Source organism: Thunnus maccoyii, chromosome 15, assembly GCF_910596095.1.
Source record: "Thunnus maccoyii chromosome 15, fThuMac1.1, whole genome shotgun sequence".
NCBI classification, from domain to species: domain Eukaryota; kingdom Metazoa; phylum Chordata; class Actinopteri; order Scombriformes; family Scombridae; genus Thunnus; species Thunnus maccoyii.
Window position 1 is genome coordinate 11,764,133 of NC_056547.1, and position 16,199 is coordinate 11,780,331.

Consider the following 16,199-nt stretch of genomic DNA (forward strand, 5'->3'; position numbering starts at 1 on the left):
TTTTTTTTCTCTCTCTTTTTTTTTTTTACTCCTGTCAGGATGTGACATTATATCAAGTGTCTCTTTTGAAAACGACTCTTTCAAACTGTCTCTAATCGGTGTGTCCCTCCTCACTCAACAAACAAGTTTTGCATCTTACTTATTTCTTCTTCCTCCTCTTTGATTTCAAAACCAGTCCGCGCTTTTTTTTTTCTCCCCCCCCCCCCCTCTCACTGTATTTGCTGAGAGCTGAACCCGTCACGCACCTCCAGGAAATGGAGGAGCTGTGATGATGAGTGTGTCGCTGCAGACAGCAGCAGGACTGGGAGGGGTAACGAGTGGCGAGCAGCAGCAGCAGCAGCAGCAGCAGCTACAGGCGTCAGCGGTAACTTTCAGCACTTGAAGGTAGCTCTGCAGACTTTATATCAGCTACAATTTAACATTTGGAGCTTTTAGAAAGTCGAGGTGTTGCCTTATCTAGCGTTTGTGGCGCCTGTGTGGTTGTTACAATGTTTAATTTGTCACTTTTCTCCCCGGGGTTTGTAGCGGAAGATGGGCTTGGCTATCCCCGAGTTTCGAATTGGTTTCTCGCATAGAAAACTCAAAAACTTTCTGCTTTATTTTGAGCATTTTTCCCCCCATCCTTGTCTCCTCAGAAAAAGCTCTCGTGCATCAACAGGTGAAGATGAGCGACGGGTCTCAGCCCAGAGTTGAACTTTTTGTGAAGGTAAGCGATTGAATGATGACACACGAAAAAGAAAAACCTCACACACAAACACACACACACATGCACACACACACACACACACACACACACACATGCACACACTCAGAGAGAGAGAGAGAGGCTGAGGCGTGGACGACGACATGATGTGACATTAATTTATTTAAAGGCTTGAAGCTGCACAGGCCTCGTGCTGTTTTGTTTGTTATCTTATCGTTTCATCAGTTTCCTGTGTGTATTTTGTTGCATGCTTATTTCTAGCTGATAACGTGTCATTATGGTGCCGTTTTTTAAGGGCCATAATGTCACCTTGACGACATTATACAGTCATTATGTGAGCTATAATATTCATGTTAGCCAGACCACCTCTGCTGAGTCACAGGGCTTATAAACGACAGCTAGTCTAATCTCATTAAATGCACATTAAGATAACGGGCAGGCGACTTTAATCTATATTTAGTATGTTGGCCAGACAGGGTAATCCCATTTTCTTTGAGCCAAAAAACATGCTCTACAATAACCAATATGGCTTTTCCCCCCCTCATGCCTTCCCTTCATGCTCTTACACAAGTTTCCATAATGATTCCTCTGTATGAACATGTGAACATGTGCGCCACCCTCTACTTTTCTCTCTCTCTCTCTCTCTCTCTCTCTCTCTCTCTCTCTCTCTCTCTCTCTCTCTCTCTCTCTCTCTCTCTCTCTCTTCCCCCAAGCGTGAAAGATTCTGTTGTAACTTCTCTAAATCCTGGTTTACAGTCAAGCTCTTCAATGACACTTGACACCCTTAATTAACAGAATATCTGATTATAGTTTCACATGGGCCTCGGGGACAGTAAGCGGTTTCCTGATTTACCGGAGCTGCCTTTAACTTTATGTGCCATGCAGGCCACAGTGCAGATCCTGAAGGAGATGTAGCATGATTGAACATGAAAAATGGCCTTCTGCAGCCATGAATAGCACATTTTATGGCTGTATGCTCATTTCCTGAGTAGCCAACAAGCTATACTTGAATTTAAGAATGCTTTATTCTGCTCTAACTAAACATTATTTTCATTATGGATTAAATCTGCTGATTATTTTCTCAATTGGAAAATTGCCTGTCACCATTTCCCAACCTCCATTTGCTTGTTTTATCCAAACCAACAGTCCAAAACTTAAAGATTTATAGCTGAAACGTTTAGTCAATTAATTGTCCAACAGAAATTAACCAGCTACTATTTTGATAATAAATTAATCATTTAAGTAATTTTTTAACCAAAAAATGCCAAACACTCCTTAGTATCAGCTGCTCAATTGTGCCAATTTGCTGCTTTTTTCTCTTATTTGTGATGGTAAACTGAATATTTTATATATAAAAAGACACATGAAGCTGTCCTTTAGGAAAATTTGATTAGTTTTTCTCTATTTTTGGACATTTTCTCGGCCAAATAATGAATCAATTAATAGGTGAAATATTTGGAAGATAAATCAATAATCAAAATAATTGTTAGTTGCAGCCATACTACCATAACAGACTAAGAAAACCTTCATATTTGAGAAGCTGGAACTGGTGAATTCTTGGCATATTTGCTTGAAAACTGTGGCATAAATTACACAAATACTGCAGAGACTTGCTGCTGACTTGAACAGGATCGAACCTTGTGTTCAAGTTTCTTTTCAAGCTTGAGGTTTATATATTTATGCAACAGGGCTGAGTGACCTGAGTTTACCCTCTTTTCTTTTCCTCCCTTCTGTTCTTGCCCGTAAAGAAGGTTACAGCTCTGCATGAGGTTTCCAAAGAGTTTAAGGTTGACGAGTGAGTGATAATCTTTCATTCAGTGTGCTGACCTTACAGCATGGACAGAGAATAAAGACTTCCAAAGCACAATTTCTGTCTTTTCATCTTTTTTTTTTATTTAGTTATCTTAAAGAAGGAGAGAGAAAAAACACAAAACACTACATAAGATAAATATGTAAGTAAATGTATGATTAAAATGAGCTAATAATAAAAGTTCTGTTTCTGTATTTGCAGGCGGGGAGCGATGGTCAGAGCATCGGCAACTGTCCCTTCTCTCAGCGTCTCTTCATGGTGCTGTGGTTGAAAGGAGTCACCTTCGACGTTACCACAGTGGATATGAAGAGGTGAAAAACTAGTCTTTCATGAGTGTGCATGTTTTTTTTTTTCTCTCTCTCACAACCCTGCAGGTTTCTATTGGCACAACAGAGGAATGTCCGCCTACTGTTTTTTAATGCTCCCAAATGTAGCGTGCAGTAAGAGAACAGAGGGATTTTCATTTAGTTAACAGGTGTCAAAAGATATACAGCCACACTGGCATTGGTGTAAGTGAAAGCGGGCACATCTCAGATGCAAAACATGAGTAATTTCCTGTGGGTTCATATGTTTTCTTCGCTTCATTCTCCTTGTCTGCTTCCCCTTTTTTTTATTCCACTCCTGTCCCTCTGTTTAACCCTTTATCTCTCTGACTCGCTCTTCCTCCTCCATATGTCTGACTTTTCCTTCTTTCCATATACCTACAGGAAGCCAGACATTTTGAAGGACCTCGCTCCCGGTGCCCAGCCTCCCTTCCTGTTGTACGGCAGCGAGGTGAAAACCGACACCAACAAGATTGAAGAGTTCCTGGAGGAAAATCTCTCCCCTCCAAAGTAATCACCCCATCCAGCTGTTTCCCAGCGACATTTTATTGTGTTGTTTTGCTTGCCTCCCCATTTTTTTTTCTTCTTATATTTATTTCTCTGTTCTTTAGGTATCCCCGTCTGGCTGCTCGTAACCCCGAGTCCAACACGGCTGGCATGGATGTCTTCTCCAAGTTCTCCGCTTACGTCAAGAACTCAAATCCTCAGACCAATGAAAGTGAGTGAAACATAATTTCTCCAAATCAGAAGTGTAATTTGGCTCTTTACAATAAAACAAAACTCTTTGCTTCATCTTCATCTTTGATCTTTTGTAAATAGACCCTGTTTTATTTTTGGCGGTACTGCCTGTAACAAATGCTGCTGAGCTCTGACAGAAAACCAGCAGGGAGCGTCCGCGCTAATAACATTACGGTCTGAGCTCTTCTGCCTCGCTGCAAATAGGTCGCCTGCTGCTCTGTGTGTTTAGCTTCGGTGTGTTGGGTGATCTCATTGGAAATGTCACTTTTGTCGGTTGAAAATTGTGCGTTTATTGGGTTATTTTCTTTGAAACTAAATGCACTCATTCATTGCAGTGAAAAAACTATCCTTTTATCCTTTGATTACCTTCTGTGAATGAGTATTTTCTGTACATGCACGTGCTCAGATCTAGAGAAAGGCCTTCTGAAGGCTCTGAAGAAGCTTGATGACTACCTCGGCTCCCCACTTCCTGATGAGATCGACGAGAATAGCGCTGATGATGTCACTTCCTCGTCCCGCCCCTTCCTGGACGGCCAGGCTCTTACTCTGGCTGACTGCAACTTGCTGCCTAAGCTCCACATTGTGAAGGTAATCTTCAGTTTTAAGCAGTGCAGTATGCAGCCTAGTTTGAATAAATTATAAGGTTGGTTCTCTTTTTTTTTTTTTTTTTTTTTTTTTTTTTTTGAAGGGTTATGTTCATCAAGTCTTGCTCTTGCTCCTCCTGCAGGTTGTGTGTTTAAAATACCGAAACTTCAGCATCCCTCAGTCTCTGAGCAACCTCTGGAGGTATATGAACGCTGCGTACGCCCGGGAGGAGTTCGCCTCCACCTGCCCGATCGACGAGGAGATCCACATCGCCTACTCCTCTGTAGCTAAAGCTCTCAAGTAGGAGAAGAATGGGGGTTGCAATTCATGAAAAAAAAAAAACACCGTTAGAACAACTTAAAGAAAAAAAAAGCACACAAACAAACAAAAAAAAAATACATGTACTCACCTTCACACACTCAAGTTGATATCACCTTTCATAATGCGACTCAATACAGCTGGTTTACATCGCCAAACTATACTCCAAGGTTTGTTTTCTAGATGTTTATTCATGAACAGTGGTTTTTTTGCCAGGTAGATCAGTTCACGTCATTAGGAAAAAGAAGGATGAGGCAGATAAGCTGTAGGTAGTAACACATGCACAAAAAAATGTCAGCTGTGGCTAAATTTATTTCACTGACAAGTTTGTTGACTGCCCACATATCTTCTAGGTTTTCCTGGATTTACAGCTCTCGAGGAAATTAATGAACTTGTGGATGTTTTGTGTACACTCACACACTCCTAAAATTACAGCCTCGCTCGTGTACAGTTTCACCATCAGTAAACACGCACTGTAACGTTGGAAATGTTTCTTTAGCTTAGCTGAAGTTCCCTTCTTGATGACAGTCACTAAAGTGTGTCCTTAATTTTTTTTTTTGGAGATTCAACAGACACGAAGCTGCCTATCAGATCAAGCCTCACACAAGCTGATTCATCTCTTTATTTTCAGTCATGGTATTAAGGATTTTTTTTTTTTTTTTTCGGTGACAAACATTCATACCAGCACCAGCTCACCTGCCAAAATGTCTTCATATTGACTTTATTATTCTGCTACTGAGGGAACAAGGCCTTTTTACAGTTGCATTTTTATTAGAGTCAACTTGAATTTAAATGTTCTTCATAGTGCACCTCAGGGAGGAAAAAGGGGGTGCTTTTTGTCGGCCTGCAGACCAGTTCTCACTTTAAGGAGGCAGGGCTCAAAACAGTTACAGAGACAGGAAACTATTTCAATAGACTCGGGCTTCCCCTTTCTGTGCTCCCATAGCAGGCGTGAAGGATTATTCAAGATTACTGAGCTTGTTATGATCCGCTGTAAAGTCCTCTTGCCAACGGTTTATTTTGTTCTGCCTGTCATTTATGAAGGACCTTTTTTTTTGTGTGTGTGTCTTATAAAAGACGTGAGATTAGACTGAGTGTTATTGACGTTAGTGTGGATGAAGGAGTGAAGGCTACACTGAAAGGCCTGCTCCTCCAGCAGCCCCGGGGCACAAGGCCTGTTCTGTCATGTGTTTCTCTTCCTTTCTGAGAGGGGAAAAAAAAAATAGCAGGAAGTTGAATATAAGCACACACACAATGTTAAAATTAAAGTATAGCCATGGTAGCTTTAGCTTGTAGGATGTTATTAATTACAGGATAAGGCTAGCATTACTCTATATTTTTATATAGTGTCAACAAATCACATGAAAAGACCAAAACAATGTGTAAACAATGGGTTAAAAATATATAGTTTCATCTTTATAAAAAGCAAAGTACTTTCATAACACAGCTGGGCACTGTAGTTTTTAGCAAGAATCATTCAAACAGGAGAAAGTTATGGATCTGATGGGGACTATTTTCAGCTGCGGATGAACATACATATTCATGTTCCCCCTCAGGATGAATTGCAATAACTTTGGTGATCCCTTAAAGCTACAATATGCAAGTTTTGGAAATCAAGTTATATTTCCGGGGGACTGGAAGTAATGGAGTTCTTAATTACAGTTACTGGGAGCTTACTAGCCTCTGAGTAAACCATGGCGAAGTCTTCCAGCAGCTAACACTAGCTTGGCGCCTCAGTACAAGAGGACTAGTGGGCCAGAAGTGCGTTCACGTGTTGATTGACAGCTGTGAGCTCCCGTCCCTGACTTTGACCTCATCTGATTGGTTACTGGTTGTACTTTTAGACCGTATTTCAACCAAAAATATAAGAAAAAAACTTACATACTGTAGCTTTGAGTCTTCAAAAAGCGTCATTATTGGGTCAAAACTTGTCTTTTACTTATTTTTATGACCAAAATCTAAGGTCATTTCCGTTAGCCTCAACAGTACTTTGGTTTAGTGATAATTAGCAAATGTTAGCATGCTAAGATGTTACTGAACAACAATGTAATAAGCTATATGAGGCAGATAGACAACACTCATTGTCGGTTTTAGTCTTTTCATGGGATTTTTTGACAATAAGAAAAATATAGAATATCACTAGACTTTATCCTTCATGTAAAGCCTTGTATACTTGGTCATTGCAGGTTGATGATACATTGTCATGTGTTTCCAGCAGATCTAATCCACTGTGGGAGCTTTGCTAGACTTGAAATAGAAGCGCTGGAAAGAACTGGAACTAATAGCAATACGCCTTGTCCAACTGTAGTAGCAGTTTGTGTGGAGGATTTTATAAACTGCAAGGCAATTAAGACTTAATTTAGAGGTAAACATCTTTGTTGGGAGCCCAAGATAACCTCATGTGTCATGTCTTTCATATCAATATGAAGCTCATAGAAAGAAAAAAAAAGAAAGAAACCTAAGTGCAATTTAATCGGATTGAAAAGACAATCTTGTTCACAGTGTTTAATTATATTATATACGTCCAGTATGAGCACTGTTGGTTATTTTTCTACGGAAGTTTAATCACGCAAGTTAATCCCTCCTTTCTGAACTGCTAGCTGTAACACAAGTGTTGATCAAAGAGATGATATATTTTACTTGACTGAATTGTTGTGGATTTCATCTATTTTCTAAAATGGACCGATTGTTTTTTTGTTTTGTTTTTTAAAGGGAGCGTGTCTAATTAATGTCAGTGCTGATATATCCGAGTGTTTTTCTTTTCTTACTGTAGGATTTGATACAATTTCAGGGACCATTTAACGTACTTGTTACATTCATTAAAATGTTAACTTTTATTTGAATAGTTTGTTTCTCACCTCACTGTTTTTAACTCTGTTTTATCTTCATGCAATGTGTTTTATTTGTTATGAGACCTATATTGTGCTTTTCACTTTGTTTCATACGCCTATGCATTTCCTTCCAAATATTTTAGCCTTTTTTTTTCTTTTTTTTTTGTCTTTTTTTGTGCTTTCTGCCATGTAGTCACAAGCAGTTGCACTTAAAAGTCCACAGGATGAAAACCGTGGTGTGGACACTAAACCAGTAGATTAAATCAACAATGATGACAATCAAACTAACAGCACGGCCTGGAAATTTCCATTATGTATTTTGTACTATAAAAAAATCTTAAAAAGACACATTCATTTATTAATAACCCAATAAAACAATCTTAATAATAACTTGTGTTTTTATTTATTTGCTTTTTAACAACTTTTGAATGTAATAACATTGAGAAGGAAGCGTGCAAAAAGGTGTAAACAAACATTTCTACTGTATACAAGCAGTGACTATAAACATTCAAGTACAATCATGTTAAAAAAAAACATGTATATAGTAAATACACCTTAAATAGAGCACAAATTAGAGGCATAATACTGAGAAGAGCATCTCTTCAATGTAGATTATTAAGGTTAAACTTTATTAGCATCACTATTATCATTAATGTTGTTTAGAGATGCACTGATATACTGTATAGTCTTTATACTAAAGGTCTTATCCAAAACAAAGCAGTTTATATTTTGAGGTTCAAAACAGTTGACAAAATAATCTCACCTCAAGGTCCATTTAATAGCTCTTCTGCAGCTTTCACTCTACAAGGACTTCTTTTTTTCTTCCATGTTGGCTAAAAGTTAAGGTTTAAAGTTCATTCTTGACCTTGGAAACAGCAGTTGATAAAATCCAGAGCTACAACGACGAATCGATTAGTCGATGGACAGAAAATTATTATTATATGATAATATCATATAATAATAATAATAATAATGCTTTATTTATGTAGTACTTTTCTTAACAATGTTACAAAGTGCTTCATGGAAAAAGGAGGAGTAATGAAAATCATTAGTATCTCATTTATTTATGGTATACCAATTGTGTGGCTCTTCGGGGGCTTTCGGTCATATCACATGATCTTCATCAACGGATGATCAACTGTTTCCAAGATGAGGACTGAACTTCAATTTTTAAGCAAAACATATCCAATACTGACTCAAATAGCTGGATCAGGTATCAGTGAAAATGGGCTGATCTGGTATCGGATACCGTTATTTTAACAAATAAGAATTCAGTAAATTTATATTTCTGTATTTATTTGTTACAATTTGTTTTACAATGTTAGGAAAGCAATGTTTAAGTCAAGCCTGATGTTGCCCTCCACATGAAGGAACGATCCCAGTCTCTTCCACACACTGAGGCACACAGCTTCTTAATTAATCACTGGTATTGGTTCAATACTCAGTATTGACTGAAAAAGGTGCATCAGTGCAACCCTAATATGAATGGAAGCTCCAGAACAGCCACTAAATGGACCTTGAGGTGAGATTGTTTTTTCAACTTTCTTTTTCAAGGTCAAGAATGAACTTTGAAACTTTTCAGCCGACATGGGGGAAAAAAAAGACGCCCCTAAAGTACTTAGAAATGGAAATTTGGACATCTACGTTTCCATGATATGATTGAAAGCTCCAGAGCAGCTACTTGAGGTGAGATTGTTTTGTCAGCTGTATTTATTTGGTTTCAGTTTAGTATTTTTACTAACTATATTTGGACAATTTTGTCATCTTTTTGTATATCACTTCATACAACCATCAAATCATGTGCTAAAAAAAACGGAAAAACATGTCATTTAGACATGTAAGTTGATAGTAAGTTTATCAAATGCATTTTTACCAAAACATTATGATTTTGACTACTTTGGGTAGGACAATATAAAAGATTTGTGTGGACTGCATCACTAAAATGTGTAATTCATTTGGTAACCATTGGACACGTTCATTGTTAATGCTCTCTTTGCTCTGGTCTGTCAGTGTACATTTACATTTACACAAAGTCTCCCAGGTCACTTACACAGCTGGTGTCGAGCGTGACCCAGTTTGACCTCCACCCCATCATCATCATCATCATCATCATCTCTGCTGCTCAGGCCAGCAAGAGGCTGAGAGCAGGCAGCAGGCAGAGTGCCGCTCCTCCCCAGCTGAGGGCAGCAACGGACACGGCCCCGTTACACAGGTCTGTATCACAGCAGACGTTGGTGTAGTTGAAGTACAGGCCTGTGGAGTATTTCTGCCCACTCACACCGCACTGGGCGGGAAGAGCGCAGCTTTTCTCGTACATTGTCACTTGTAGTGAGCCTACGAGAGCGGAGAAAGGAGAGGAATTTATTTTGGTCCATGCCGTGATGGCTGATGACGATCAAACAAAACTATGGAAGCAAAGAAAGGCCATAATTAGAATTTCAAGCTGCTGAAAAACAACTAAAAGTAAATAGTTTAATTTATAGTACAGTAACATATAGTTTGTATTTTTAAGTCTCCAGTTTCAAAATGTCTAGAAGAACATTTCAAGTTAGAACTGGAATATATATTTTTTAATGTAGGAAACTTCAATGAATATAAATATATATTGCAGAAATTGAAATTGCCAACTGGGAATTTCAAAGACATACATAGATCAGATCATTTTTGCTGTATATTATGTTTCAAATTCAGCTGTGATTTAATTACACAATTAGGTATTGAGTATCTGCCTTTCGGTGCTTTCATACAAAACCCATTAATTTTGCTCCATTTGGTTAAGTTTATTGTAGCATTAACAAGTGTTTCATAACAAGCAATATAACTGAAATGTAACATATCGTCTAGTATATCGATAAAAAAAATATTCTTCCACTAAAACCCTTATCTCACTTTGTCAAAACATTGATGCTGATGAGAAATAAACGTGAAAAGGAAGTGAGGACATTTTGGCAGCCGTTTATCTTTAGTTATTTAACAAGATGAGGAAGCAAGAATTTGAATGTACGTGCTCTTAAAAGTGTAACGCTAAACCCACATGACGCTCACACGGAAAACCGCCTGAACATTTATAGTTCAGTTAAGGTGCATGTGGGAAAGGGGCTTTTACAGCCTCTGATGAGACACAGTGAGCGTTTTGCCCCACCCGGGGCCGAAGCCCGGCGAGCTATTTTTAGAGATAATTTGATGGCATCACAGGCTTTAGTGAGCTGACAACTGGCCCGATGAGAAATGGTGCTAAAAGCTGATCTATTGAGTCATTCTTTTGTCTCCTTTTTGTTTTTGTGCACTCGGAAAGTCGAGAGAGGATCAGGCTCCAAAAACCGACCACAAGTTTGAGTTTTTTAAAATTTTAGTATCCCTAACATCAATAAATAGAGACTGTGTAATGTGGACTGTAAATATTTGAACAGTGATATTGTTTTGGCTCTGCACTGCAGAGGAAAGTTCCAAAAGGTGGTTTATGGAGTTATCTGGAAAACTTTGCAGAGTAAAACCAGGTATTTTAACATCAGTCTGTATTCCACATTTAAGAGCTTTTTTCTGTTTGTCTTCAGCAAAGTTATCCCGATAACTCAATAAACTTTCTTTTTAGAACAAAGATTCCCACAGCACTGGATTTCAAATAAAACCATGACTTTGAGGTTAAAGTGCTGACTCTCAGCTTTAAAAGCATTTGGCCTATATTGGGTGTAACAGTGTAGGACTTGTAACAACAAAAAGGACTTCAGTTGCTACGGAGTTCTTCATGATGTGGGTGTTGATGAAAGTCAGCACTTTCACTTTATATCCATGGTTTTCTCTTCAAATCTAGTGGGCTGGCAGCACAAAAAAAGCCAAAACAAAACTGTCCTTATACTTACAGAATGGACAGTACATTTCTCAAATCTGCTCCCAGACAATGCTCTGTACAACGAGGCTTTGTCTGCCAAATTTCTGACCATTGTGCCCTAGATTCTTCAAAAATAATCTAATCTGCAGACACAGATACAGTATAATTTCTCTCTTTCTCTCTTTCTCACACACACACACACACACTGATCTGGATCTCACCTCGTATTCCCATCGCAGTGCTAGACAGGCAGCGCTGCCCGGCCGGGCATTCCTGAGGAAACTTAAAGCAGTCCAGAGGAGAAAGGGCGGGGAACACACAGGTGAAACAGCGCAAACAGGCTGAGGGGAAAAAAGAAAACAAATATCAGGAAAGTTATTGTTAACATAGCTCGACTGATTCAGGATTTTGGTGACAGATATGTTGACATTTGGTGGTAAAAATCTGATACATGAATCAATATGAATTTTTCCACATAAAACTGAGGATCCTTTAAGTTTGGTTTTGGGGACAAACTGTTTATAAACTACCATAAACATAATTTTAGCATTTCTGCACCGCAATTTCTTGTATCTGATAAAGATACTTATCAGCTGACATATACGCCGATGATGATTTATCTTTGAGTTAATATCAACCAATATATCAGTCATTGGATTTATCGGTCAGCCGTTTGACGGCTACTTTATGACAGTTGTTTTTACTGGTTCCAGTGGGAATAAATCCGTATAAATCAAAAAAAAAAAAAATAGAAGCCACAATTAGCCACAATTCTGCTAATGTTAGCACATGAACACAAAGCAAGCTTAAAATGCAGCAAAACTTTCCAAATTTAGGAAAAATTGTTTCAAAATCTTTTCATAGATGTTTGGATTTAATCAAATAACCATTTTACACAATTACTGTTACATAAAAGCAGTTTTTTTTAGCCAAATTTCAACACTGAATGAGCTAAGAAAGACTGACTTGTTTGCATCTTTTTAAATTGTTATTTGATATATTTAATGAAACATAAAACTATGGCTGTGAGGTCCAAAACTTTTAACCCAGTGAATGAAGAAACACAAACTAAAACTGATAGTGAAGTTTGATAAAATGCAAATAAGGGAACAATTTGTCTTCTTCCAGTCCTTCAAATCATCAAATAACTTTTAAATAAGTTTTTTTTCACAAGATTTGTTTCTTGCATGTCCTACATACTTGCCAGGGGAAGACAACACAGGAGCACAATCAGAAGTTGTGAACGAGGCATGATGCTTCCAGTGAGAAGTCCTAAATAACAATGTTTTCAGTTTACTCTTCAAGCGAATCCAAAAATCTTTGTCGTTGGAAGCCCACACCCTCAGCGGCAGCTCTTCTTCTGTTGTATTTTAGGTTTAGCTGATTAAGTAGTACCTCCTCAAAAATAATTAAATTTGTTCCCTGCGTTCACCTCCGAGTTTTTTTCCTTTATGTCACCCTCGTTCTTGACTTCTATGTTTTGTCGCAGGCTTGATTTTAAAAGACGTTACTCGTGCGGTCGGTGTCTCCTCCCTCCCTAAAACTTTTAATTTAATCTGGAGAGGTAATTATGATCAGCTGATGTGGTTACGGACAGCCTAAGACTGTAGGTTGGTCTTCATTTTCATATCACGGTGGGTGTCTCTTGATAAAAAACAGCGCCTTAGTCAAAGACGCTCTGTGTATTAAGTTGGAAAAAAAGGAGGATACTGGTACGTTAGTGTTTAGAGGACGTAAGAAACAGAGTAGATAGAAAAAGGAAGTGTTTGAGTCATTGAGCTAATTAAGTGGACTTATACTTCTCTGACAGTCAGCAGAGAGAGACTGGACTTTATGGTGAAGTGAATCGGATGGTGTTTAAGATCTGCTCCTCTGTAGATGACCTCTGACCTTAAAGGAGGACAAGCAAAAAGATAATTTATAATTCTCTGTGTTGTTGCATGTAAGAAATACTATCCTTTAAAAAAAAAAAAAAAAAAAAAAAAAAAAGATTTTGATTGAGCACTTTGGGTCGTATACAGTTGACAATGAGTCAGTTGTTTCTCAGTTTAACACTTATAGAGCCAAAGGATGTTTTATACAGCTAATAAAAAAGAACTAAATGAAACATTTTTTAAAAAAAGGAAAAATTTAATGTGATTTCTTTTTTTTTTTTTTTTTGCTGTAAAGAGGGAAAAAGAAAGAAAAGGTTTCTGAGTCTTTGATTCAGGATGATAAGTAGGATGATAAGTACTGTAAAGGATCTGGTTCTTGATTAGAGGTGATGACTTTAGAGGTAATATAAAAAAATACCAGACCAAGAAGGTTCAATTTTAAAACATGTGAAAAAACAAACTTAAGCAAACGATCATATATGGGAGAAACATCCAGGTAGATTTTGTGTAATTTTGCTCTAGAGAATAGTGGAGTCTGTGTATCTATCGATCTTAAATTGAATTAAACAAGTGCATTAAAGAATAAGTTCACAATTTTTCAAGTCTTTCTGAAAACACCAGTCAGGAGCCTAAATGAATATTAAAACAGGTTTTGCTTGTTGTCATTCCTCACCATCAGAAGGTCCCCTCAAAATGCTCTTACAATGTAGATGATGCTGGCCAAATCATACGAGGCTTCAGCAGACTGAGTCAGTCAAATAAAGTGGATATTTTCCACAGTTACAGACTTTTTAGCAAAAAAAAATGTCCCTCTTTGTGTCTCAGCGGACAGTGTTTTCCTGTTTAGCTAAGGTGGAAGGATATTAACAGAAAGGGAATTTGGCACTAAAAAGACAGTAAGTTTGGAAGATATTGACCTGATTTGACTCATTTGGGTGGCTGAGGCTTCATATTAGCTTCAAATGAACTTTTAAATACATTTTCGCACGGAAGGAGGGCTTGTGGATTTTGTCCTCACATCACTTACATGGAAACTGCATTATGAAAGAATCTCTTAAAGGTCAGTATGAGCAAGAGGAATGATTACAGCAAAATCGTGTGTATGTATGAGAAATACGATCCTTTTTTAAAGTCAGAATGAGACATATTGTGTATGTGTTAATGTGTATATGTGTGAGACAGCAGCTTCTGTAATGAGTAAAGGTGTAAAGTAAAGAGAGTCAGCATCTTAGACAGAGAAAGAAACACAGAGAGAGACAGTCAGCATGTCAGAAAGACAGAATCAGTGAGTTGGAGAGCAAGTCAGTATAACTGAATTATCCTTTAGGGCGTAATAGAAGACGTGAGGGCAGCATGTAGAACGGTCTGCTGACAGCAGTCTTGTGATAGGGCGAGCCAAGCAGGCTCAGACTGAATAAGCTGTTTACCAGCTGATTAATTACACAGCAGCACACAACCAAAAGCCAAAAAACTCCATGGAGAAGTTGTCAGACTCCTGCTACATCTCAAACCGTATTTACGATACGTTTTCTTTAATTTCTCCGATTTATGTGCAGTAATTAAGGTGATATGTTAGAAGGATAACTCTACTGTAAATCAGTTTACATCTGTTAGATGAAAGCATGTTTTTGACAAATTTTTTTGCCAGTTTTTTTGACTTTTATAAGAAATAAGAAAGGAGTTTGATCATTATTGACTAATCATGATCTCCGTTTCACAAAAGTGATTTGTGAGCTGGTTCCAGCGCCCAGTTTCACAAATGTTTGTCACTCCTGCAGTTCTCTCGCATGCTCATCTGTGTGTCGCGAGTACTGTGTTTAACGTGCCAAAATTAACACTAGAGGAAATGATGTCATGCTGTTAGTCGCAGCTTGCATGTTAATTGTGGAAACTGGCCCCTGACTAGTTTGACAGATGCTTTACAACAATTATTTCATGGCTCCAGTGAGAATTAATATATATAGATCACAATAAAATAATAAAGAAAAATAACAAAAAAACACTAAACAATTTAAAAGTGCACCAAACCTCCCAAATTCAGGTAAAATTGTTTTAAAATGTTTTTTGATTGAATTAGATTCATGAATTTGTCTCTTTTACACAATTACTGTTACATGAAAGCAGTTTTTTTGCCAAATTTTAGCACTGAATGAGCTAAGAAAACAGACTAGTTTGCATCTTTTTAAATTGGTATCAGATATATTTAATTAGAGCTGCAACGATTAGTCAATCCACAAAAAATGAATCTGCAACAATTTTGATAATCATTAAATTGTTTTGAGTAAAAAATGCTTAAGTTCAAGCTTCTAAAATGTGAATATTTTCTGGTTTCTTTAGTCCTCTATGGCAGTAAACTGACAAAATAAGACATTTCAGGTTGCATCTTGGGTATCTTGGGAAACTGTGATTGATATTTTTCACCATTTTCTGACATTTTATAGACCAAACCACTGAAGGAAATAACCTACAGATTAATTGATAATGAAAATAAGTTATTTGCAGCCTTATATTTGATAAAACATAAAACTATGGTTGTAAGGTCCTCACTGAGTGAAGAAACACAAACTAAGACTGATAGTGAAGTTTGATAAAATGCAAATTAGGGAACAATTTGTCTTCTTATAGTCCTTGATTACATCATTGATAAAAACTGCAAAATCTGTCCAAAACTGGGTCTGAATTGAGGTTTATAAGTGACTCCAAATTACTAAAACAAACTCCAGCATCACAGCATCCACACGATTGCTGTGGGTTTTGCCCCTGTGAAGTAATTCAAGGAAAATCAAGTCCATTTCTGCCAGCTGTGACAGGATGGGTAGTTGTTGAGGACAAAAGCATTGATGAATTGTAATTAGAGGGGAGTGGAGGAGACTTTTTTTTCCACAGAGGGTGCTCGTGTGGTGAACGTGCTGATGCTGTATTCGACGGGGATGTTTTGTGTGTTGGCTGAAGGATCTCAGTGGACAGATGGTGTTCTTTAATCCTGTCTGTGCCGGTCTGTGCTGTCTACTTCCCATCTTCCCTCCCCCTCTCCCTCCACACACACATCCCTCTACTATTACATCAACCTCACATTTTCTGACTTTTTCTCTTCTTTTGTGTATAGGATATACATATTTATATTTCTTCTCCGTCACTGGGTTGCCTCTTCATCTCTGACTTTCTGTTAATGAACAATCGTGGCTGCA

The 16,199-nt window shown here is 37.8% G+C and overlaps 2 protein-coding genes across 3 annotated transcripts; one reads left to right on the plus strand and one right to left on the minus strand.

The window, feature by feature from the left end:
* Positions 1-237: 237 nt before the first annotated feature.
* clic1 (chloride intracellular channel 1) lies at positions 238-7,698 on the plus strand. Its single transcript, XM_042436468.1, has 7 exons — positions 238-384; positions 636-706; positions 2,715-2,824; positions 3,221-3,346; positions 3,448-3,554; positions 3,981-4,162; positions 4,302-7,698. The coding sequence occupies exons 2-7, from the start codon at positions 665-667 to the stop codon at positions 4,461-4,463; spliced, it is 729 nt and encodes a 242-aa protein (XP_042292402.1). The 5' UTR covers positions 238-384; positions 636-664; the 3' UTR covers positions 4,464-7,698.
* A 625-nt stretch (positions 7,699-8,323) lies between these two features.
* On the minus strand, positions 8,324-12,757 carry LOC121913322 (prostate stem cell antigen-like). Of its 2 annotated transcripts, none has more exons than XM_042436007.1 (3): positions 12,338-12,757; positions 11,359-11,478; positions 8,324-9,642 (listed from the first exon to the last, which is right to left on the minus strand). In XM_042436007.1, exons 1-3 carry the CDS (start codon positions 12,387-12,389, stop codon positions 9,431-9,433), a joined length of 384 nt encoding a protein of 127 aa, XP_042291941.1. In that variant the 5' UTR covers positions 12,390-12,757; the 3' UTR covers positions 8,324-9,430. The 2 variants fall into 2 exon arrangements, with proteins under 2 accessions (XP_042291941.1, XP_042291942.1); XM_042436008.1 differs by lacking the exon at positions 12,338-12,757 and adding an exon at positions 12,104-12,269.
* Positions 12,758-16,199: the final 3,442 nt, after the last annotated feature.

Excerpts from the sequence above, each read along its gene's own strand:
- LOC121913322 (XM_042436007.1), bottom strand. The coding sequence starts at position 12,389 with ATGCCTCGTTCACAACTTCTGATTGTGCTCCTGTGTTGTCTTCCCCTG. Across the intron at positions 11,479-12,337 it reads GTGTTGTCTTCCCCTGGCAA|CCTGTTTGCGCTGTTTCACC; the intron begins GTATGTAGGACA and ends TTTTCCCCTCAG. Across the intron at positions 9,643-11,358 it reads CACTGCGATGGGAATACGAG|GCTCACTACAAGTGACAATG; the intron begins GTGAGATCCAGA and ends CCGCTCTCGTAG.
- clic1 (XM_042436468.1), top strand. The coding sequence starts at position 665 with ATGAGCGACGGGTCTCAGCCCAGAGTTGAACTTTTTGTGAAG. Across the intron at positions 3,347-3,447 it reads GAAAATCTCTCCCCTCCAAA|GTATCCCCGTCTGGCTGCTC; the intron begins GTAATCACCCCA and ends TCTGTTCTTTAG. Across the intron at positions 4,163-4,301 it reads CTAAGCTCCACATTGTGAAG|GTTGTGTGTTTAAAATACCG; the intron begins GTAATCTTCAGT and ends CTCCTCCTGCAG.